This window comes from Schistosoma mansoni, chromosome 2 (assembly GCF_000237925.1).
Source record: "Schistosoma mansoni strain Puerto Rico chromosome 2, complete genome".
Classification (NCBI taxonomy): Eukaryota; Metazoa; Platyhelminthes; class Trematoda; order Strigeidida; family Schistosomatidae; genus Schistosoma; species Schistosoma mansoni.
Window position 1 is genome coordinate 16,045,351 of NC_031496.1, and position 25,392 is coordinate 16,070,742.

General features: G+C 36.3%; 1 protein-coding gene across 2 annotated transcripts; it reads right to left on the reverse strand.

Moving 5' to 3' along the window:
• Positions 1-1,974: 1,974 nt before the first annotated feature.
• Smp_082850.1 (putative cullin) lies at positions 1,975-24,189 on the reverse strand (the record flags this gene model as incomplete). 2 transcript variants are annotated; one of them, XM_018795848.1, is made up of 14 exons in its annotated part: positions 24,042-24,172; positions 23,889-24,010; positions 23,749-23,852; positions 23,618-23,675; positions 23,510-23,583; positions 18,507-18,669; positions 12,593-13,237; positions 11,289-11,427; positions 9,973-10,157; positions 8,937-9,050; positions 6,485-6,682; positions 5,795-5,893; positions 4,258-4,410; positions 2,439-2,534 (listed from the first exon to the last, which is right to left on the reverse strand). In XM_018795848.1, exons 1-14 carry the CDS (start codon positions 24,142-24,144, stop codon positions 2,439-2,441), a joined length of 2,253 nt encoding a protein of 750 aa, XP_018650120.1. In that variant the 5' UTR covers positions 24,145-24,172. The 2 variants fall into 2 exon arrangements, with proteins under 2 accessions (XP_018650119.1, XP_018650120.1); XM_018795849.1 differs by having other exon boundaries at positions 1,975-2,534; positions 23,618-23,852; positions 24,042-24,189.
• Between the last annotated feature and the right edge of the window lie 1,203 nt (positions 24,190-25,392).

The window sequence follows — 25,392 nt, forward strand, 5'->3', positions numbered from 1 at the left end:
GTGACTGACTTATTAAAAGTGACCATCCTACTATTTTTATCTACTGTTAAGGAGATCGGCTTTCATTTAACCACACTAGATCGTTCCTTACTCTTTCTTCATATTTTTAGATAGCTTTCACTGGAATAGCGATCCTAGTCACGATACTTACTATGTGAGATCCTGAAAAGTTTTGAAAAAATTGAGTGGCTAGACAGTGAATTCTGTTGTTTTACAGTTATACAGTTGATATGTCTAAGCGTTTCCCAGTTGCTACAACTTAGAGGTCAAAGCACAGAAGAAAACTGACTTCCAGAGTTCTTATTCTTGACCATAAATTCAACTGCACGAGGAAAATCACCAGCCCTTTTAACTATCTGAAGATATTTTTCCAAGTATAGAAATATGAATAGAAAACGAAGTGCATGGTAGCAGAATATGAAGACTGTTCTTAAACCAACGCGGTTAATTAAGAGTGAGATACTTGTCACATTCAAGTATTAATAAATAAATCCATACGTACTGAAATATATGCATAAAACTGACAAAAAGTACAAACTATACTGGTGACCACTTACGCCTACACAAATAAGCACTGTAGAATAAAAGTAGCAACTATACAGAATCGAACACAAATTGGGCTGTACCAGTGGGACATTTCTTGCAGTAAATAAATTCCTAAAATGAAGTTTCGGATTTTTTCAACACTGAAGCAACCGCACGTATTTTAAAAACCAGTCAGCGTGGATCACACATTACTTTATCTTTCCTATATTTTGTTGAATCGATATGCGTATACAACAGAAAACTTGTAGGTGAATATTGGTTTTTCTCCCAGTATGTGTAATAGTACCGCTCCTTCTCTCTGTTAGTGAATCGTTTGATTGATCTGATATGAATTTACAATAGTTAACGTCCTTTGACTGTTTTTTGATGACTGCTAGGTTTCGCTTTGACCGATCATATACCATAGCAACTACTTTAATGGAGAAACAAATTCTATACCTACCTACTACATGTTTACTTCAGAGAATTTCAGGCTCAACCAATGAATATCGGGTGCCTTTCGTAAATTTCAGCGAATGAAACACCAAACACCATTAAATGTTTACATTGGTGACCAAGCATTTTCTTCTGAATGGCCTACATAGCAACCTTTATGTTACCGAGTCGTATTGAGACTAGATAATGTGGAATAGATATCCTAACCTCCGTCATTAGGCTAAATCTTAATTTTAAAGTATCGTCTTCTTCAAGAAATTATGAGGTTCGCGGTTTGATTGGAAGACGTGAGGTACAATTGACTGCTTACTTATTGCTAAGTTGAACGTTTAGTTAGACGGCCTGTTATGAGTAAAATGCACAAACTACAACATCAATGTCAAATAATTAATATATTACAGATGTATGCTATAATACTACAGCAAAAGGACATCGCCGTTATACATGCTGACAGTCGTGTGAACGTTCGTTTAGGTAATAGTTTAATAGCTGAATTAGTAAACACAAATTATTTAAAGAACTATAGTGAAGTTCGTGGAGACTGGAGAACGTTAAGATATTCACCGACTCGTATTGCATATAGGTAAATAGAAAACGAAATTAAGACGACGTACGTGAAATGACTTGTGATGCAATGAGACTATCACAATTCCGCAGAACATATATGAATACGACTTATACGAGAACATGTAACTACGTGTAAACTGATTTACTATACTTAAATCAAGTAATACAAAATCAGCAATTACCAGATGCACATATACAATATCACCAAACATTCGGCTGTTATTTATTACATTGCACGTTTGTCAATGGAGCAGTCCCATTACCTTTCACAAAACAGGAACTGTTTAAATAGAAGTCTGTAACCTATGTAGACAACTTTCATTACGTCTAGCATTTAATACAGTGATACGTATAATGATAGGGGATGAACTGTAAAGTACTATTCCCATTGGTAAACATGAAATCGAAAAATATTTGATAACACGGTTTTCTCAATCAGCCTTTTTATTATTTGTAACCCAGTCTGGATGAAGATAGCAGTAGTGGGAAAAGAAACATGAAATATAGATGAGTTGCCTGGTCGAAACAGACTTTTTCCATCTCTATAACATTCAGTAAAATGCTAGTAGTTTGTCAACCGAAAAGTATGAGCAAAAGTAGTTGAAAAGATCAATAGTTTTTTAAAGAACAAACACACACACAAAGGACAATGACACAAACATGATACATCATTACTAGTTTTTAAAAAGTGAAGATTAAATGGTTTAACAGAATCTGCTGTACAAAAGAAGAAAGGTAGCAAGAAGTCTTTTCATAGTTTAACTCACACAACTGCCTGAAATGCAGTGCATCAGCAACGTTAACTTGAAACAATAACAGGACTGTCATATACATCTTCATTTTTGGAAAAAAAAGCAACAGTTTCCCCAAAGTAAATGAGTGACGTTTACCTAGGACACATAATGATAAGTGGCAGCGTTACTGGAATCTCTTTTCATATAATCTCGTTCAATTAAATTTTCAATACGTTTCTTCACGTCACTTGCCTACATATATGCAAATGGAAAAAAATAAGTATTAAAAAAGTATCCAAGGTAAGCTAACTATGAAGTGTGATTTTGAAAAATCAAGTAAAAGGATGTTATTTGCACATGTATTAGTTACAGGAAGATAATAGTCAAAACTGTATCCCACTATAGCCTTTATCACTGTTATTCTATCAAAAGCCATTAAGTGTTACTGATCCTTGAAAAACACAACCCACACAAGATAGAGAACCCATATCTCAAGAAGCAGAAAACTAGATCTCACAAAACCCCGACCATTCGTTATAAATATTTGGTTCTAGAGATATAAATCGAAAGTACATAATAAAAAGCAGTTCATAGAAAGAAAAAATACTCAGTCGTGGTATCGATCAATAGTAACAAGGTAGGACAATTACAATGCAGTTGGAAGTTACTGCCGAATAATTCATGATCCATTATATATTAATGCGTAATTTGGAAAAGGATTCGCATTCATACTGATTAATTTAGTAACTAAGTCAAGTTTATAAAATTCATACTTAAATATTCTCTAATTTTTGTTCATTTACAAGTCGCTGAAGTGAAACCATTTTAAAGCTGTAACTGGTAGCTTGGGACATCTGCACACTGTAATATGATTGGGATATGAGATGATACGATCACTATACTACATACTCGATCGATACAGAGCTACAGAATTTACGAGCAAAAACATAAAACCAGATAACAGTTTACTGGTACAAACCCTAACACACACACACACTGAGTCTAGAATAGAAATTAATCTCTTACACAACACTGAAGCATACGGCAGTCTACACACAGAGCAGACTGTTTTTCTTTGCTCAATGGCCAATCACGGGTCAGTATTAGACGACGTAAAAGGCGAAAGATTTATCCGCCCCAAATGCCCTGGTACGGCCGAGAGTGGGGAGAGTCCGCTCTCCCTCTCGAAATGCTCTCTCATGGCCACGCGAATATATAGCCTCTGCCGGGGAAGTCCTACTCACTGCCTTCTCGTGGCATCACTGTTGTTTACAAAATTGAAAGGACGAAAACCGAATGTCCGGCGCTTTAACCGGGTCGGTGGACACAGAAAGTCCACCTAGGGGAGTTGGAAAACCCTGATTCCAAATCAATGGCGCACATGGGCTCCAGTATCCTGAGGGAACAAATGGCGTATGAACCAATCGTTGATCACCGGCTACCATGGGACTGCATCTCCTCACGATGCTCCACTGCCTTGTGGACTAGACCTTTAGGCCAAAGGCTCAGGGTGTGGCCCCCTAAGAAAACCACCTGCTTCAGTCTGGGCACCTGGGCAGTATCACAGTCCTCACACAAATCAAATGAGATTTGTGAGACGCGTATGTATCTGGTGCTTCCTTGTACCAATATTTATGTGTTTAAATAATAATATAAAATAATTAAACGACGTATCAAAGGGTTCATAAGAGACTTTCATCTGATATTTCCTAGTCTACAAAACCCATGATAAGTTGAGATATTTAAATATCTATTTTTAAAAAGTCTAAATTTATTGAGAAGTTGGTCATTGTGATAATTCACATTTGTGAGACATAACCACCAAGTGTGACGAATATACTTAGATTACATATATTCAATGGATGTCTTCGTAGGACTTTTCGTATATTGGGCAATCAGTGTTACTGACAAAGGTAGACAAAAGGTTTTATAAAAGCTCATACAATTGAAAATAATAAATTTAAATGACACTTACTTTAAGTGGAAACTGTAATTGCTTGTAGACTTCTGATAATAATGAATTATGGTCAATAGTTTTGCGCGTTTTCATAATTCGTACAATACAACAATCTACATGAGCAACGCGATCAGCAAACACCCGTTCTTCAGTAGCTACTTGTTCTTGTTCCTAAAATAAAAGAATGTATACGTTCATATTTTGAAGATATACTATCTCATGGATTGTTGAAACTCAAATTACTGATGAAATGTACTAAGATTAAGCTAAACAACTTACATTTATATTGAAATTGAAATACTAACTTAGTAAACGAAAATATAGATATGAATTTTTTGTGATGAAAAATATTCTTATTACGTCTAAAATATCGATGCACCGCATAATTAATTTACGTTCTGTTTGAATGACTACTGTTCTTCAGTGACGAAGCTTTTGATACAGACAGTGTGATTAACGATTCATATAAGTTTCCAGGCCCACAGTATACACTGCGAAATTGAGGATAGCTAATTACATTACTCAGCTTGATCTCATAATCAAATGAGTGAACATTTGACACTATCTAGTCACAGGGAATAGAGTTAACTATCCATAATTACTTTTTCACATGATATAAATGGTACTTGAGCATTTAGTACGAATTACAATGTTATCAACCTGACAAACACTATATTTGTATCGATTAAACGAACGAGATTAATAACAATTTAACGTTACAGCATAACCAGATCAAATAAGTCATTAACCAGTTAGAAATCGTAAACAGTCCAAACTATGAATTAACAGTAAACAATTGATAGTTAAAAACATGAGTCCATTGAAGCTAAACCACCATGGAAAACCTGGGAGCACTGGACGGCCGCTTCGTCCTATTGTGGGACTTCTCAGTAGTGCGCATCCACGTCCTGGCCTCGCGACATCCACACCCAGGACCTACCAGCCTCGCGCCAGAGCACTTAACCGATAGACCACTGAGCCGGCATCCGATGGTGTTAGTGTCTAACTTCAACCAATCCACGAAGTTGAGCAACCGTTCACCAACTGTCTTTAGTGAGTTCCTATCTCACAACAGACGAGGTTTGAACTCCACTGGTCACTGCTTCTCACGAGAACCCTAAGAATTATCTCTTGAAGTCAATCACTAGTGAGCATATGATTATAATCAGAAGGGGTTTTGTGGAGATTTAGTATTTTCATAGTTGAAAGCATGAGTCCATTGAAGCTAGACGACCAAGATTACTTTTTATTTACCAAATTTCGATCATTGAGTTTACTTTAAACAAGCTAGAAATTATTTCTAAGCTTTATAGAAGGTTATAGGTAACACTTGAAACTTAGCTGAATTCCCTACTTTCCAATAAAATTTCTACAAGGTCATGTGAATGCATCGGTGATGATTTTTATAACACTACTGAATACTGTGATAATCCGTTTGTCAGATTAACCATTACATTAAATATCTTAGCAACACACTAATATGTGATTAACACTAAGATCGATGTTAAATCGTTTCAAAGAAATTGATATGAAGAACGAGTGAACAAAATCTTACAGTTTCTTTTAGTTGAACCTGATTGAATTTGATACGCGTAAGTCGATGATGAAATTCGGTATTGAAAATAAACTGATGATTGTTTTCAATCTCTAAATTCTACAGTAAAAAGGAAAAGAGGAAAACACATACAGATTACAAATAAGAGGAGTCAAATTAAAATAATCCTACTTCAAAATACTAGTTACAACTGTTTGGAAGTTAATGATAACACTTAGCTGCCCAGATGTCCTTGAGTGAAGACTAAGATTGAAATCATAGGGTAGGTAGTTGAAAATCAAATATTTTAATCACTATATTATAATTTTTACAGAAAACAAAACAATGATCCGAATGTGTCCAACTATAAACAAACCAACATGATGTGATAGAACAATAACGTATTCGTTTAGGTTAGCCCATCACTGTTAGTTCTTTGTTTAAAATGTTAAATTTTAGTGCCCTGAAGGTATTGAGAGATATGTAAAGAAATAGTAAGACAGGAAGGAATGAAACATTTATTATAAAAAGGAGAAAAAAACTGCTTCTGGATCACTATGAACCTACATTCGAATCCGTTCATCGCAGTTATTTATGCCATTAAAGTGTGTGAAATTCGTGACTATATACAAGACGATTAAATATGCAGACATATTCCAAGTTAAAACCATTAAAGTACAAAAAAGTACCAACAGAAAATAGTTTACTTACACCAGGAGTTTTTTTCAACACACGTTGTCCTTTACCGGCAGCTAATGAAAGTAATGTTCGTTTTAATTCTTTTTCTTCGATACCAGTATTTTCAGCTATCGTTGTATAAGTAATAGGAGCATTATCTGATTGATTGAATTGTAATAACACTAAAGCTTGTAGTTCAGATACTTGTAATTCTTTACGAAGATTTGGTGTCTAGACAATAGGAAGAAATCAGGATGAAAACTAAAGAATAAAACCATAACAATTTCGCTATGCACTGAGACTAATAAACGTAGTCAGTTAGTCAGTCACGACGTAGAACCTGTACGTATTTACACTGGTTTAAGTTGCCATAACCCGTTAGCACAAAGAGTTGAAACCGTAAGGCCAAATCTCAGAATAGGAAAAATAGTAATAGTATGGGTGGTAATACGAAAAGCTAAGCATTGAAGATACGGCTTTGAAAATAAAACACGAATTAATGAAATGGAAACAAAATAGTTATGATGAATTTAAAATCTCAGGATTTCAAGGAAGATAAATAACAACTGCACTTGTAACATCGCAAACGATTGTGAGCCATGTCATTCAAAGTGTCTAACCATTGGTCACGAGAGTCACCCGGACCCCAACCAGGTAGTCTGTACCTACTAACATGGCTAAGTCCAGATGTCAGTGACTTCATCAACTGATGCTATGTTCTGGTTTGGCCGCCCCTAGCTTTCTTCCAGCTCACTCCTACACCAGAAGACATTACCCATTGAGGTAAGAAGGTAGACGAAAACAGTATTACTTTTATGTCTAATAAATAAATAGTTGCTTTTAATGCAGTAGAAAAATATCAAACTTAAAATAGTGGATAACATTCATACCACGTGTATGTAATGTTCCAATGAATTGGAAACCGAACATGATGACTAGCATACTACAATTTAAAAATATGTTAGTCAACGATGATAAAATACACTGAAATTAGAATAAAAAATTGTCAGATGAATGTGAGACGGTTGAAAATATGATTTGTTTAACTGAATTATCCACACCTGAACAAGTAAATTCACTTGATAATTCTACAATCTCTTATATAACAACATTATCTGTACACACGAGAGTTATCAAATATCTACCTAACGTTAAACAGTGTACAGTGATATTTTATTTATTTATGTAAACATATAAACATTGGTGCAAGGAGGCACCAAATAGACATGCGTCACATATATCATTCCATTTGTATGAGGGCTGAGATACCGCCCGGATACCCAAATCAAAGGTGGTTTACTTAGGCGGTCACACCCGGAGCCCTTGACCTAGAGATCTGATCCACAAGACAGTGGAGCAACGTAAGATGAGGTCCTGTAGTAGCCGATAACCAACAAAATGTTTATACACCATTTGTTTCCTTAGGATCCTCGAGCCCATGTGCACCACTGGTTTGGCATCATGATTTTCCAGCTCCCCTAGATGGACCATCCGTATTCATCAACCCGGTTAAAACGCCGGACATTCGCGGCCTGCTTGAATATCTGGGATAGTTGTTCCTACCATCTGGATATTTCGTCAAGTTATCTGTTTTCTTATTTCTTTTAACACATTATACCTATTAATTGCATAACCTATTCACGTGCGTTTGTGAAAAGTTTACGTTTCGCTAAACAAGTTACAAAACAGCCCAACCAGAGACATCGTGGTTGCTGGTAATATGCATCGAAAAGAATATACATTATTCACATGCCGATTTTTGAACTGCTAACATTTAACTGGCGATCACTCAATATTTATCGCAAGGATCGGTTAAGAAATAAGAAAAGGAAACTTGTTGAAATACTTTGCGCTGAGAATTCTATATTGTACCAAAAATATAATATTGAATAAAGCCATCAAAAAAATAATAATGATAATAATAATAATTACCGTCCTCTCAATCTCGTAAACAACACCCCCACCGCAAAAGTCAGTGAGCACGATTTCCCTGGCAGCGGCTGTATACGCGTAGCCATGTGAGAGCGTTTCGAGAGGGAGAGCTGACTCTCCCCACTCTCGGCCGTACCAGGTGACTAGTCTCTTAAACTAGTGTACGCACTAGAACTTAGTCGATGTGATAAAATTAAAACTAAAGATTAGATAATATGAAAATGATCACCATAAAGTGACCAACTAGTGTGTATGTAAAAGTTGCGAACATCGCGTAAAGCAGATTTTAGACTTAAATAAAAACAAACGTTTTAAACAAAATCCATAAATAAAAATTATAATCAACGCTTATAGCTTAAAATGATGATTGTGACTGGTCTCATATCCTCTACAATAAACAATTCAGCAGCTTGTATATGACTATTTAAACAGTAATCTTTACACACAATGTTTTTCAGATACAAAATTATTTCATGATAAACTTTCAATATTTGAACTACATGTTTATATTCGATTACGCACGACCTACTTAGCTTTCATGATCAAGACTTACCGTAGGAAATTTAGCTTTAACAACACAAGTCCCTAAAGACGGTTCATATATCAGCTTTCGACCTTGGTGATGAGATAAATAGAAGCGCGTAAATTCCTCTCGAAGAGCCACCATCTGAAACAATAGACAAGTTGTAGAAAATTGAAATAAAATAATCCAAACTACCATAATAAATATTTAAATGAATATAAATCACTGATGGGAACTTTGAATCAGTCTCAATATTACACAATATTAATGTATGAAGAGAAGAAAAACAACCGTTTGCTACAATGGTGAGTAGAAGTGTCTCAGGCTTAAGTGGATCAATCATAAATCCAAATCATTAAGTACGCAAAACAATTAAAGAATATTAAGTATCAAATGCCCGTTATTTTAAATATGATTATGATGATAAGGAGGAAGATAATGAAAAACTCATCACACTTTACAATCATACTAGACTGAACTTCATCTAGTCTAGTTTAACAGTACGTAAGCATCAATCAGTTATGTAAATGGGTGAACCATACGAGTTTTATCTATCTTATAATATGAGGTAAGTAACGTATCGGCGTTTACTATTGCTAAGGTGATATGTCATTGAAACAGGATTGATTATTTTAGACATCCTCATTATGCAGATTTTTTGGTGAATGTTTTATCTGGAACTGGGCATTTATACTAAAAAATGTATGCCAGTTATTTCACGATTACAGAACGAAATTCGTTTATGGACTTCAATAGTGGTTGAAAATGTCCAGTGCTAATAGTCTGTTGGCCTACAAATAACGGTTAACTTGTCCATAATGAATCAGATGTATTAAATTATTTTACAAGTATATCATATATTTTTAGTTGACTCCTATTCCTTTTTTCATACATCCTTATTATTTCTCGCCTTTTTAACACTTTCCCACCCACTTTCTTTATGCTACTGTGAAATGACTCACAATAGTATAGTCCTTTGTTTTGTCTAACTTCAGATAGTATTGACAAGGGAAGTACAGGGCAATCAGTTAGGTTAAAAAAAATATTTTTCACGGATAATACTCACTTCAGGGGGATAATTGGCTGTTGTCTGTGGATACGGTGGCCAAGATGCTGGACAAATCACATTTACGCTTAATTCGATTGCATAAGTATCAGGTAAAGATAAACGGAAATTTTTACTTAACTGCTTGCTTAACTCAATGTCCTGAAACATTGTTTCCATTTTGCGTGTATAATTTGGTCCACATTCTATAAATATTTTTAAAGAACCACGAATAGAAAAAAATGAGTATAACTGTAAAACCTCTGAACACTAATAATACAAAATAAAGAGATGTACTTTTCTGAAGTGATATTTCTTGAGATCACCTCTATTTCAGTCGAATACTGTACGAAATAAATCAAATGCTTAAAAATACGTAATCAAGATTAACAACTCAGACGGCACGAAATCAGCTGATCACAACCAAATAAACAACGATTGCAAAAGCGAATATCTATCCCTTCTAGAAATATTTTGATGCCCTGAAAGCGTTTACAATACTTAGTAGTTTATACCTAGATCTCTAGTAACTTCGAATTGAATATTTCTTACCCATTCTTAGCTAGATTTATATTATTTTTACTACAGCCAAAGGGAATCTTCATCACTGATTCTCTGTTTTAACAAGTAGTTCTAATGTCTGACTACAAATGAGGTTGTAAAAAAAACTATATACAATAGGTTTTGGCAACCTAATCTCCTTCGATGTTTTCAATAAATCGTCTACCTAAGATTTTATTTTTGGAATAACCGAGGCTAAGAAAGGGTATAAAGTGCCCACATTTACTGTCCAAGGAAGTAAAACCCTATCAGTATCAGAAGAATGGAATAATTCAGCAGAGAATAAATAAACAACTATTTGGTTGACAACTCTTCGGAGAAGTAATTTAAGTAATTTCAAAGTCTTGCAATAAAACTCATAATTATATCCTGGCTAACATATACAAGTGTACTTAGTGTGTTTCCAATCCCATTTATGTTTTGGGGCACTGCGACTAACAACTCCACAGAATGAATGTAGGGATGATAACCAATGATATTTGTGAGTATATAATAAAGATGGAATCAATTCCGAAACATTCAACAACAAATACACAATACACCATAATATCGACATAAGATTTCTTATTACAAAAAGTAATTTCAGCACCAAAACCTGAAGTACCAATTTAGTTACTACCAAGTAACCAATTATAAATAAATGTGTACGGTGAACATATCAATCTACTTACAAAAATGGACGCTTACATTAATTAAAACATAGTTTCGAAATATTTCTCATCAGAAACAAGATAATAATAACATTTCAAGCGAGCAGCCAGATCCTGAATTCTTACCTTGTTTAAGTTTTGATAGCATAGCTTTTTCTGCATCAACTGATGCACTTTTATTCAAAAGAAGACGTTTTGCTAATTCTTTGGTATAAAATGCTTCAAATATATCTTTCCCATCGATGAAACGAAACAGAATCATAGCCTGGTATCAAAATATAGAAATGTGTTAAAAACTTTTCTGCAGTAAACTGACATTATTACTATGAATATGTAAGTATAAAATATTAATTATATCTTCAATATAACTGTTATATCCGAACGAAAAATAAGTCAACGGTAACTGCTAGGAATCATTTATGGAGAATTATTACATATATTCGTATTGGATGATTATGAAGTAACCAGATTACATGTATATTCATATTCCTTTTTATTATAAGCTACTGTTATACGATTTACCATTCTGAATTTATTCGCAATCCATTAGTTAGTCTCCTATACTCACAGCCACTTTTAGCTTGATTTCGTATAATAATTATTTTTCATTTTATGGTGTGATGGTTTGCTTGTATATACATATACAATTCGTACAGCGAAGGCCGATATTTGGGTTGGGAACCGATCGAGCTGGGCTGGGGTAGGCGAGAAGCTAATATGCAGAGGACCAATAAGGATTCAGAGTTGACTCAAGGCTTCTCGTGTTGGTTAACGTATTACCGGTTTAGCACAGGGATGAGGTCATAGAAGTCAGTATTCTGGTTGACGATTTTGTCACTTGATATTTGAAGAGCCATAGAACATAAAGATTTATCAAGAAATCGACAGATTTGAAAAGCATTCAGTGGCATTTACATTTAGCCATATGTTTAAGTAGAATATCTTTAGAGTAAAATGAAATCAGTTGGAAAAATAGCTTTAAAAAACCTAGGCTCAAGCAAGAGTTTTATTAAATGGGGTAAACCACTTATCTGACACTTGAATTCGCAGATAAAGAAAGACGTTTAGTCAAACACCAATAATTCGGATAATTAGTTGATATAGAAGCTCGTTGATGATAGAAACAAGATAATTACTCATTATGTATACCACTTATTCACTACAATCTAGAGCATATTAGTTCTGCAAATGTAAACAGTGAAACTCAACTGTTCAGATTCGAGTATTTGGAACAGAATTTCAACATTTAATAACATGTTAAGAAATCGACCAATAAAATAATCATAAGGGTCAAGTAAATTAGAATCGTGCTACTACTAAAATATTTAGTCAATAGATAGTTATTTGAAGAAATATCAGCAATAATAGTTAAATCAGTCATGACACATTAAATGTAAAATATTTCACGACAAAAACGATAATATGTTTACCTTATCCATTAACTTGTCCAATTCTTCTTCCGTTTGTGCTTTATTTCCAGATCTAAGATGAGAATCAAGATATTTAGCTAGAAACTCAGCCGGTTTGTTCGGACGTTGATTGATAAACTCTTCATAGGCTTCTTGTAAAACACGCATGAAACTGGGATCATTTGAAAAGCACGATACAGTAATTTCCGAAAGAAAATCCCGTGAATCTAATAAATTTTGAATCATATTGCGATCTTTTTCAGGATCGTGTGTTGGATTTTCCACCATTTCACGACCCATTTGTGTGATATAATTACGGAAATGTATCCGCAATTTTTCGATACCATTGGGAACTCGTGAAACTAAAGAAAACAATAAAGATAATTGGGAAGTTTGTTTTGTTTTCAGTGGATTGACTAAGCCGTTATCCAGTAGATAGTCTAATGGACGAGTTAATAATTCCGAAACCAGAGTTGATATAAGCAAACTACGAGTTGAATTAGCATCTAAATATACAACAAGTCTATCTTCTTCCTCAATGATCCTTTTGTCCACATGTAGCAAATATTCAGGAACGCTGAGTTGTCTAGATAAAGTATCTGCTTCATAAGCGTAGAGTTGTTGACTTTTACAAAGAAATTCCGCAAGAAATATTGAATCATAGAGCTAGGCAAAGAAATAAAAAAGGGTACGGCTAAAAGTAGATAGATCGAAATATCATAAATAATGAATTATTTTTCCGAAAATATCTTGTTTTCTACTCGAATATCTACCACAATTTAGTTGAGCATTATAACTTTCCCATAACAGCACATTTAGTCTTGTCAATTTACATCAAAAGTTGGTCACAATGAAATTTTCAGAAATATGTTAAAATGGTACGAAGAAAGAAAGAAAATATACACGAATTGACTGACATAGCGGTCCAGTTAGTTCTGTGAGACGTAATCAGGTTTACAGAAAAATATCTTGACATAGAGCGTTGAATACTACTCTAATGTTTTATGATACTAAACTTTAAATCAATGCATAGACTGTAGTGGTTGGTTCTATGTCAAGCCCAAATAGCTTATTCTAGCTTCTAGACAAAGTAATCATTCTTCTCAGGCTACATTTTGACCTTGTTAATTATTCGCTTATCAACCTTGACTGCTTTTTTTATGTAAGTCCATGTGTGTGTATTTCTTACCTTACTCATCACATGCCTGTAACTTACTTTTGTTCGGCTATTAAAATCGATTAACGCTTGATTAAATCGAATTGGCTCACATTCCTTATCCACCGCGTGTCATTTCGCTTCACTCTCTTCTCTTTGCTCCATCCCTCTGATTGTCTGTTCTGATCAACGATTGTACAAAATATAAGTATTCAAAACTTCATTCTCGTATCCAACTTATTCCGTTATATACTAACGCGAGTTAAGTCGATGATTATATACGAGGATTGGTGACATGTATATTTCAATAACAAACATTCATACGATCTAACTGGAGATGGATATCAGGCCACTAAAAGACAAAAACTGAAAAATACTAAAATAAACTGAATGAAAATAAACCGAGAACAAAACAAGAAGGGAGTAATCCCGCCTCCCTTCTCCTTCTACAACTTAATACCAGGTTGACCAGTATCCAGGTAATCTCTTGTGTTGCTGCAGGTTCACAATCTTGCCAACTATTTTACCCTATAGAAAGGATATTTTACACTTAACAGTAGCATTTAGTTCATGGTGCTACTATAAACGAACAACACGTTGAGAATAATGATGACTGCTCTAACGTTCAAAGTGAATCAATTCTTGTCGACCACGGAAAGTAATGTTGCCAGATAGATATCATTACCAAGTTTTGATTTGATAATTTCGAATAAATTGAGCATTGGGTAGTTTGTTATAAATAAATAATATATTTGTAATATCCCAGTGAGTAGAAAAATTAGATTTCCTGACGTTTCGGGACTCAGTGCAAGCCACTTCTTCAGAGAATAAATAACCAAATTAAACTTAGTCTGAGTTCAAATAGTACAACGGAACAGTAAGAATGTTATGTGATCAATCAAAAACCGGTCTGAATAGATCAATGTCATGTCATTTCGGTAAAGGTGATTCATAAGCGACATGTATGTAAAATTTGTATGTATATGTGCACCGTTAAGGATGAAAATTGTGCGACTTTCATGGTGAGAAAGGATAGAGTTCAATTTGTAAGGTAATAAGTGTGAATTGTAAATAACATCAGATTAGGTGGCTAGGATAGATAGTCCAAGTAGGATGTATGGTAAGGCTTTCTTTATTTATTTATAATGTTGTTAGACAACAGAATCATACAATGAACTAAGTTTACGGTTAAAAGGAACTTTAAAAAAAGAACCGGATCTAGGTTTTACGGAGAAAATAGAAAAAATGTAATACCTTGAAATGAAGTAGTTAACAACTTATAATCTTAGATGAAGCATGTTGCTAAATGGTTTTACGCCACTGATAACGGTGCTTCTCATTAGCCGACAGTGGAGAAGGGCCGCCCTCCCTCTTGAAATGCTCTCACACGGCCACGCGTATACAACCTCTGCCAAGGAAGTCCTACTCACTGCCTCCTCGTAGCAGGGGTGTTGTATACGAAATTGAAAGGACGAAAAGCGAGTGTCCAGCGCTCTAACTGGGCTGGTGGACACGGCGAGTTCACCTAGGGAAGTTGGAAAACCCTGATTCTAAACCAGTGGTGCACATGGGTTCCAGTACCCTGAGGGAACAAATGGCGTATGAACCAATTGTTGGTCACCGGCTACCATGGGACTGCATCTCCTAACGATGCGCAACGAAATTGGGCAAAGCTTGCGTAAGGACCGAGAAGCCTGGTGGTCGGAGCGTGCTAATGATCTGGAAGCAACAGTTGTATCTGGTAACTGCTGGAAGCTCTTCCAACTCATCCGAGCCACTGGTAGCAAGACGTCTGGTGTGAGTGAAACAATCTGTGAAGATGATGGGATGCCAATCACTAACATCTATCGATATCTTGGACGATAGGCAGAATTCTTTGAAGGGCAGTTCAGCTGGCCTGCTGCTCCGGAAACATCAACCAGTTTGTCCTGCCCTCCATAGCCGGTGACGAATGATTCACCAAATGGGGCAGAAGTCCGTAAGGAACTCCCACTCTTGAAACGCTAGAGATCTCGGGCCAAGATGACTTATCCCCGGCTCTTTTTAAAGATGGTGGAGACTTTCTGGCTAAGGAATTGACTGAATTGTTTACAAAAGTTTGGGAGCTAGAGAGTGTTCCAACGTCATGGAATGAGTCGATAGTTGTTCCTATCTTAAAAAAGGGTTCACGTTCCTGTAACAAATATCGTGGGATGTCTACTTCCGATTGCGTCCAAACTATTGGCTTCTGTCATTCTTCGTAGATTGTTCAAAACCCGAGAAAGATTGACTCGCGAGGAGCAGGCTGGTTTTTGCTCTGGTCAAGGATGCATTGATCATATCTTCACCCTCCGCCAAATGTTAGAACACCGTCATACTTATCGCAGGCCAACAATCGTAGTGTTTCTTGATATCAGGGCTGCCTTCGATTCGTTGGACAGGACTGTTCTCTGGGATTGTCTATTGGAGAAGGGTGTGCCTGAGAAGTTTATTAACATCTTAAAGGCCCTGTATACAAACACGTCAGGCAGAGTGATGGCATACAACCACCTCTCACCATTGTTCCATCCAAGGAATGAGGTTAGACAGGGTTGCCCAATCTCACCATTCCTCTTCAACTTTGCCATCGATGACATCCTGGAAACAGCTCTGATGGATGTAAGTAATGGCGATGTGGATCTGCTGCCTGGAGAACGACTTCTCGACCTCGAGTATGCGGATGATATTGTCTTACTGTGCGATAACGCCCAAGGCATGCAATCCGCACTTAATCGGTTGGCAATCAGTGTCCGCAGGTACGGCATGTGCTTTGCACCCTCCAAGTGCAAAGTACTCCTACAAGACTGGCAGGATTCTAATCCTGTACTCACCCTGGATGGTGAGCAGATTGAAGTAGTTGAGAAGTTCGTGTATCTAGGAAGCTATATAAGTGCTGGTGGTGGCGTGAGTGATGAGATCGATTCACGTATGGTGAAAGCCAGAGCGGCTTATGCCAATCTAAGCCAACTTTGGCGCCTTCGTGATTTTAATATGGCTGCAAAATGTCGGATCTCCAATACGTCGGTGAGAGCAGTTTTGCTTTATGCCTGTGAAACCTGGCCTCTCCGAGTTGAGGATGTTGGACGACTCTGTGTTCGACCATCGTTGTCTCCGAAGGATTGCTGACATTCAGTAGCAACACCATGTTAGTAATGCAGAGGTTCGGTATCGTGTTTTCGGGCGCAGAGACGATAATCTAATTACTGTCACTATCTTGAAACATCGACTTCGGTGGCTTGGACACGTTCTACGAATGTCGTCCCAGAGAATTCCGCGTCGTGCATTATTTACCGATGCTGGGACTAGTTGGAAAAAGCGGAGAGATGGTCAGTGTATGACATAGTGCCATGGTATGAAAGAAAGCTGCAAAGAGCTGGCTTCTGTTGGTCCTTTACGACTCCCTGGATGGGGTCCGAGAGATGGTGCAACACAGTGGCAAGAGACGTTATTAGATATGGCTCAGAATAGAAGCTAGTGGCGATCCTGCTGTAACATCCTTTTACTTTCTTCATAAAGAGCGGTCATACCTTCCATAACCGAAAGAATTCTTCTGGTTGTACATTTCTGTTTCCCACATTATTACTCTTATTATTACACTAACATACACTCTGTGGTTCTTGTTGTTCCTTGTTTTTTTTTCTTTCTTCCTTTTTCTTATATGCACCTGACCCCCTTTTCCCATTTTCACTGTTTTGTGTGGCGCATATATATCTGGTGCCCCTTTGTACCAATATTTATGTGTTAAAATAAATAAATAAAATAAATATCGGTACAGTTAATTAATCAAAAACATGATGTCAATGAATTAGAGAGAAGCGACAATAAAGCAGTCAGCCGTGACGACTCATGAAACTAGCAAATCACATACTCTTTATTTATGATTGTTCATCATATGATTTGTCCAAGGTCATCACAACCAGCTCACAAAAATAAAATCTCATTTTTACCAGTTAAATATCTAAGAGTTGGTTAAAGCTTGAACGTATATTAACTTCAGAAAAGTAGGATTGAAGAGCATCACGACGTGAGCTCGGTAGCTAGATCACAAATATAATCAATAAAATCTAACCAGCACAAATGACTAGAGGTGAAAATTATTTGTATCCACCATCCAGTTAGTGTGGATAAGGCATCAGTTTCTCGCAAGTTATAGATACAGTTTTAAGTTCAACGCTTAATAACTTACACCTGTTACCCCTCGTGGAGGAGCATAGGCCGCCCACCGGACTCTGTCCTCGACAATTCTTTTCAGTTTTCAGTTGCAATTCATTCATTTGATGTCTGCTTCCTATTCCCGACGCAATGTGTTCCTTGGTTTTCCTCTTTTCCGTTTCCCTTCAGGATTCCAAGTTGGCACTTGCCTCGTTATATAGCTTGATGATTTCTGTAGTGTATGTCCTATCCACCTGCAGCTTCTTTTCCTAATTTCCTCTTCAGCTGGAAGCTGATTTGTTCACTCCCATAAAACTCTGTTACTGATTGTATCCGGCCAACTTAAAACATTCTGGATAATAATGGAACTTGATTCAGCCTTAGCACCATGTATTCTTTTCACTCCGTAAATGACAAATATAAATTGTTTTAGAAAATGAGTATGTGTGGTCAAGGAATTCAGTTCAAGGTTCTTTTACATTAAATCGACAGACCCTATAGAAGAACGTGGGTCTATAATGTATTTTTATTAAGACCGTAAGCAACAGAGTCGTATACAGCAATTCCTGTCACAGTGTAGACAGTAAAGCTTAAATAATTCAAACTTACTTTTAAATCCACCAGCATTCTGATGACAGTACGTAAAAGTTGCCGATCAATAGCTTCTCCACATCGTTCTTTATGTATTTCATCCAGTATTTGGCACATCAAACGGGACTGAACTTTCTCCTGAGTAATAACATCTTCTCGGAACAACTTAAGAGCTAGATCCCTTTGCAAAAATTAATAAAAAAAAAACAAAGGAAGCAATGATTATTACAAACAACTAAAACTCCTAACTACGTTTAATAAAATAAATTTAATTACATAAACGGCCATTTTATGCAGTTTTTAATAAATTCAAAATGTACGAATATATATTAGTAAATTTACGAGCGGATGAAACAGAAAAATGACATTACACACTCAAAAATTAGCGCAAGCAAGTCTCCAAATATTGGATATGACAATTAAAAGTTGTCTATACTGAACATTTAAGGTGATTAAACATGTGAAGTTACGAACTGTAAGTCTAAATACTTCCCTTCAATAAGCAGAAAATGAAATATTCTCCTAAATGATAACTCATCAAGAGGAAGGATCACCTACTAATAGCTTACTGTGTCGATGTTAGTAAATGAGTATTCAAGTCTTGTTAATAGCTTATACAGTAAGTTATCTATTTGAATGAAGTGCACACCATACAAAGAGAATTCTTAAAAATTCGAAATTCCTATTAAGGCGTCGAACCCTGATAACAAGGGAGTTAGATATCCACGGAGCAAAATAACCGACAATTTCTTACACGACTTAACAATAGTTACAGTGTCTAAGATCTTAATTTACTGCTGAAGTAGCCAAAAATTTATTTCCCAGTACGGGGATTTAAAAATATGAGTTTATCAAGTTAATTGGATCAACCGAAAGAACCTTTCGTAACAATGATGACTGTGATAAAACTGATGTAGACTCAAAGCTTAACTTTAACCTGACAGGAATAACGATTAGCAGGAATTAAGTAGCATAAAAAGTAATACACCGATAAATGAAACTAACATGGTACCCGTAACAAAGCAATACCGACTACAAATATTAAGACCAATAGAAATAAATGGAGCAAAAGAAGAAATATCGACTATTATATTAAGGTTATGAAAAAATTGTAGAGAAAACTCAAAGGTAACTGACTTCCATAATTTCATACATTTAGTTCTCTACACTATCTTAAAGAGAACAAAGTCGAAGATTTGAGCAAAATAACATGAATTAATTTTATTTCATAAGCTTCCCATCAGCTAACAACTTATATATTTCGAAAATCAAAACTACGGTAAGGTTTACATCCTTATAATAGTAGAAATGGAAGTGTATCATCATGGTGGAGTAGTAAGATTGAAGACGTATAGTGTTGTAAACAATGCGTGAAAGATTCTGGATCACCAGACATAATAACAAGAGAACATAGAAATGAAATAATGAACTGATCATATGATGAAGAAGCTGAACATTAATTAATAGCAATTAAAAATAACACGAGTTGAGATCATTCAGTTAAAAATAAAGTTATGAATTCGGAAGTGATGCTGTTAAAATAAGAGGGAAAATTGCAGAAATGATGTAACAAGCTGACGATAAAACTACTATGGAAAGGGAAAATCTGCAACTCTTTCCTTGGGAATATATAAGTCTAGTTTGAGGCGTTTGATAGTTATGGCTTCTGTGAATTTGAAGACAATGGAATTTGACTGTCGGTGGGTGCTGAAAAATTTTAGTTTATCAGCCTAACAACTTATGTCACACAGATGTTTAATAACAACATTGCTGAAAGCCTTTAAACCTCTTTGACCTGAGACTTTTTGGGATATGTTCTTGGAATCATATGTAGGCTCTTCCTTGCCTTGTAAATATGACTGCTTTGGCAGGTACATGTATATTTGTATACGTAGTTGAGGGTAACATGAAAGGAGCATTTACTGATCTTTGATTGGAGTAAAGGAATAGTTTTATAAAGGACAGTCATCCTGGCTGTAGAAGGTTATGGTCAGTGTGGTATTTATTGTTTATTTTCACTGCAACATGGACAGTCTTGAATCCAAGTTCAATGAAAATAGATTTTATGACGACTGTGGTTTATTTTAGGCAGTCTTTACATTCCCTGTTGTATGACAAACCATTTTATAAATCGCTTCTTCAAGCTTGGTCTTTTCAATGTTAACCATGAAGATATCTGCTAGAACACGAACCAAGTGAACTATCCAGCGCTACACCGATTTAACGACACAATGTGATCAAATTGAAGCCAAACATCTTTACGTACGGCATTACATATCTTCAGTCTCACTACTTCATCATGATGATACACTTCCCATCTCGGCGAGGCTTCATGATGTGGGCACTTTGCCCCCAAATGCCCTGGTACGGCCGAGAGTGGGGAGAGTCCGCTCTCCCTCTCGAAATGCTCTCTCATGGCCACGCGAATATATAGCCTCTGCCGGGGAAGTCCTACTCACTGCCTTCTCGTGGCATCACTGTTGTTTACGAAATTGAGAGGATGAAAAGCGAATGTCTGGCGCTTTAACCGGGTCGGTGGACATGGAAAGTCCACCTAGGGGAGTTGGAAAACCCTGATTCCAAACCAGTGGTGCACATGGGCTCCAGTATCCTGAGGGAACAAATGGCGTATGAACCAATCGTTGGTCACCGGCTACCATGGGACTGCATCTCCTCACGATGCTCCACTGCCTTGTGGACTAGACCTTTAGGCCAAAGGCTCCGGGTGTGGCCCCCTAGGAAAACCACCTGCTTCAGTCTGGGCACCTGGGCAGTATCACAGTCCTCACAAAAATCGAATGAGATTTGTGAGGCGCATATTTATCTGGTGCTTCTTTGTACCAATATTTATGTGTTTAAATAAATAAATGAACATTGCTATAATTTCGATTTTCTTTTAAATATAGATTGTAAGCTGATGAGAACCTTACGAAATAAAATTAATTCATGTTATTCTGCTCAAAGCTTTGATTTCGCTAGCTTCAAGATAACCACTATAGCCCTATATTTTACTCAAGGTATCATTCAACAACGATATATCAAAATAAAGCACTCCATAGTTACCAGGAGGTTAGTTAGTGACGACGTTTTGTCAGTTTTCCATAGCTCATCGTTTTATAACAATCAATGCTACCGCAAAAATCGCACTAGGTACTTTATCGATGCAAACCGAAAGTAGTTTGCCCTTATTTTTATCATTATTCTAAAACCGAAAATCTTATAGTTTGAATGGTAGGTTCACCTTTTAACCGACCACAACCCATAATATGATAGCCTGTATCAATTTTAGTGATTGGTTGGGATCATTAAGTACAATACGTAGCATACATTCAAAGTGTCCTGCTTAATTGAGCTTTTTTACATTGGTAAGACTGACAATATATTGCTACTTCGTCAGTAACTGATTGAACTAGTTTATGTAGTTAACTGCGAGAGCAGGAACCAAATGAAACATTTAAACTGTAATTTGAAAACATTAGCACATAACCAAATAAATTTGTCTATATTTTCGCACCATAAGCGAGTCTCAGAACAAAACGAAGCTGAAGAATTCTGAACCGAAAGATGGAAATAAATAATGAAGACCACCACTTCGTAAAAACTCTACGTAAAAGAACAGGCTATCAGGATGAGGAACTGGAAATAGGGATACATTTGGTTGAAGTGATTTACTGACTTGGTTCAGGACCACACAGAGATCAGCAATATTACCCATTTACCTTCACAGAGGATGCAAGATGTCAATGCCACTTTCTTTTCGTTAACACGCTTACCAATACCTTAAATACGGATTAAATGTCCAAAAACTGGTGATTGCTAGCTATCTATACTGAAATGAGTCGTTTTCATAGATTGTCTGGACATCGAAACTCACAAAAACCATAACTTCTATTTAACTGCATCAAGAGGAAATGTATTTTGCAGTCAGTCAGCCACAACGTAGAACCCGGTATTTATGCACATTAGTTTAAACCGTCATACCCCGTACACAAAGAGATGAAACCGTAAGGCCGAATCTCAGGATAGGAAAGATAGTAATAGTATGGGTGTTAATACGAAAAACTAGGCATCGAAGATACGGTTTCAAAAAGAAGACACAAATTAATGAAATAAAGACGAAAACGTTATGAGGAATTTAGAATCTTAGAATTTGAGGGAAGACAAAGAATGAATGCACCTGTATCATCGCAAACGATTTTTAGCCATGTCATCCAGAGTGTCTAGCCATTTGTTACAATAATCACCCGGATCCGAACAAGATAGTATACATCTATTAAGATGGCTCGGTTCAGTTCTCAACGACTTCATGAACTGATGCTAACGTTTTGGTGTTGCCCCCCTTGCTTTGTTCCACCCCACTCCTACATCAGGAAACATTACCCGTAGAGGTAGGAAGTGATTGTGAATACGTAACACGTCTGACAAACCTCAGTTGATGAAGTACTTTCAGATATCCTCTATTCTTGATGGTCATGTTTCACATTCATAAAGTTGAGCAGAACGAACTGTTGAGCTGTGAACTAGTCTTTTGGTTGGGATACGGATATCTCGCTAACGCAATAAGTGATGCAAGTTTACAAAAGCAAATCGAACCTATTCAATACGTCTCAAACATAGTTATCTATACATTTGATTTACTTGGGGAATGCCACTAGCTTCTGATAACATACGACCTTGTTGATTAACACCAATCAGTTGAGTCATAAGCAGGAAATACACATGAAATGTGACGCTGTAGGTTTGAAGGAACCAAGCCACATGACTGGTGAATATTATTTTACTCCCAATAAATGGAGTGGACATAAGAAATGCTTTGAAATGTGATATGACATTGTACGTAAGTTAAATGGCAGCTATTGAAATATTCCCTAAAAAGGCAAATACCTAGGAATTATGATGGTTTAGACTAAAACTTTCAGAGAACTGGGGAAAATAGACAGCGCCAGCGAGCTATTAAATATAATCTACAGACTCATAGCGAATTTTTATCATGTATAAACAAAACTACACAGCCGACTCACCATATTTGTAAGTTCTGTGGATTTAGCTGAAGAAGTTGTCTATCCATAAAAAGAAATATATTCCTGATGAGAAGCTAAAATCCGTAAGGGCAATACGAGTGAACAAACCATTTTTTTACAGTATAATCCCCAACACTGTGCCACTGCGCTGAGTTGGAAACCTACTGTGAAATTGAAACGTCAAGGTAAATAGACAAAAGAAGGGAAATGACAAAAACACATCAGCAAGAAAAGGATATTTTAAAAACTGAGGTTGTAGTCCAGCTACATATTCACTGAATATAACCTTCAGGCTTGAGTACAATTCCATAATCATTTTTTGTGCACATATATCCTCGACATTCTTCAGAAAAACAATCATTTAGTATAAGTTACTAACCCTGTATAGCTCCTCAAGCGTGGATTCGACAGGCTCACTGAGAAAAACTGCCTTTGTCGCTTTTTGAAGCTTCAAGCATGAGTCTTGGAATATTTGTGAAGCCGAAGGAAGTCCTTTAACATCTGAAGGTAATATACACGTACAACTGCCTACCAGAAATCGCCTTTAAAGAAATGCGTTTCGCTGTGGGGCCACAGTGATCAACTGCATGTGACAGTGTTTTTCGGAACCCATTGACTGATGCCTTACACTCCATAACTAACTAGTTCATGAAGACATTACGAAACTGTAGCGAAAGTACTTCAAAATACCCACAGAATTGCAAGTGAGATTTAGATCCTTCATTACTGGCAATAGATGACTAATCACTTAATCTTTCTTATATGCAATGTTATTTAAATATTTAAATATTACATGTTCATTTGGGAAGTTATTCCTTTCGAACTCAAGTATGACTAAAATAACTAGACTAAGACGTCTAACCCTTGATTTTCGAAACTTGAAGTATAGTATCAAACATACGACGATATCCGGTTCCTGGTTATTGAGATCCATAAGAAATCGTACCATCAGTATTTGACAGTGATATTAGCTGAAGTGGCAAAGAAATCCCCAAAATAAATAGTTCTTTAAGTCATCAATGTTGATCCTGGCCTAGTTAGTTTTTCTGAGAACACTAGCTGAAGGTGCTTGGTCGAGCATCCATACCAGATAACAAGTTGATACGTTATACTACTTATACTTTAAAACTGCTAACAAACTTAGATCAAACGCCTTTCGACACATCTAAAACTTCCAATTCATGCCTTTGAACTCATTTAGTTCCGATTTCCGATTTGACTGGTTTGATATCTATCAGTTAAAAGATGTAACGGATAAATACTGTAGCAGTAAATAAATCCCCAAAATTAATATCTCTACAAGTGTTCGACGTTGGATGCTGATCACATTTGTTTCAATGGACTCACCTAGGTGAAGGCGCTCGGTCATGCATCCGCACCAGATCACGAATGGAAACACCGTGCCCAACTTCTCCTGCGATCACTAACCTAATTTTAGATCAGTCACTCCTCGATATATTAATAACCTATCAAATATATCTTCCAACCTCTTCGCTTCTGACTTTTGATTTCACTGGGTGGGTGTGATTCAATTATAGGTGTTGCTGGTAAAGTGTTGTCGAACTACAATACATATGAAACTCCGGATATCTACGACAACTTTGACGTAAAATACCCGGTTTTAGGGTCGATTGAAAGGTGACTACATGCATAGCAGTAGTCAATTAAAATGTAGAATATTGGCCTAAGCCGAGTCTGGAATTCAAAGCCCAACTTACCGTATTTTTTAAGAGCTTGATTCGGTGCTGGAGACATTATTTCATATTACCTCAAGCTCTTTGGGGCCACTTCCATGCAATTTCTTCTTCCTCATATCGAACCTGATGAGATTCTTCTGTTTCGTTGACTTTTTAAATCCAATCCAAGTTCTCAATGATGTTGAT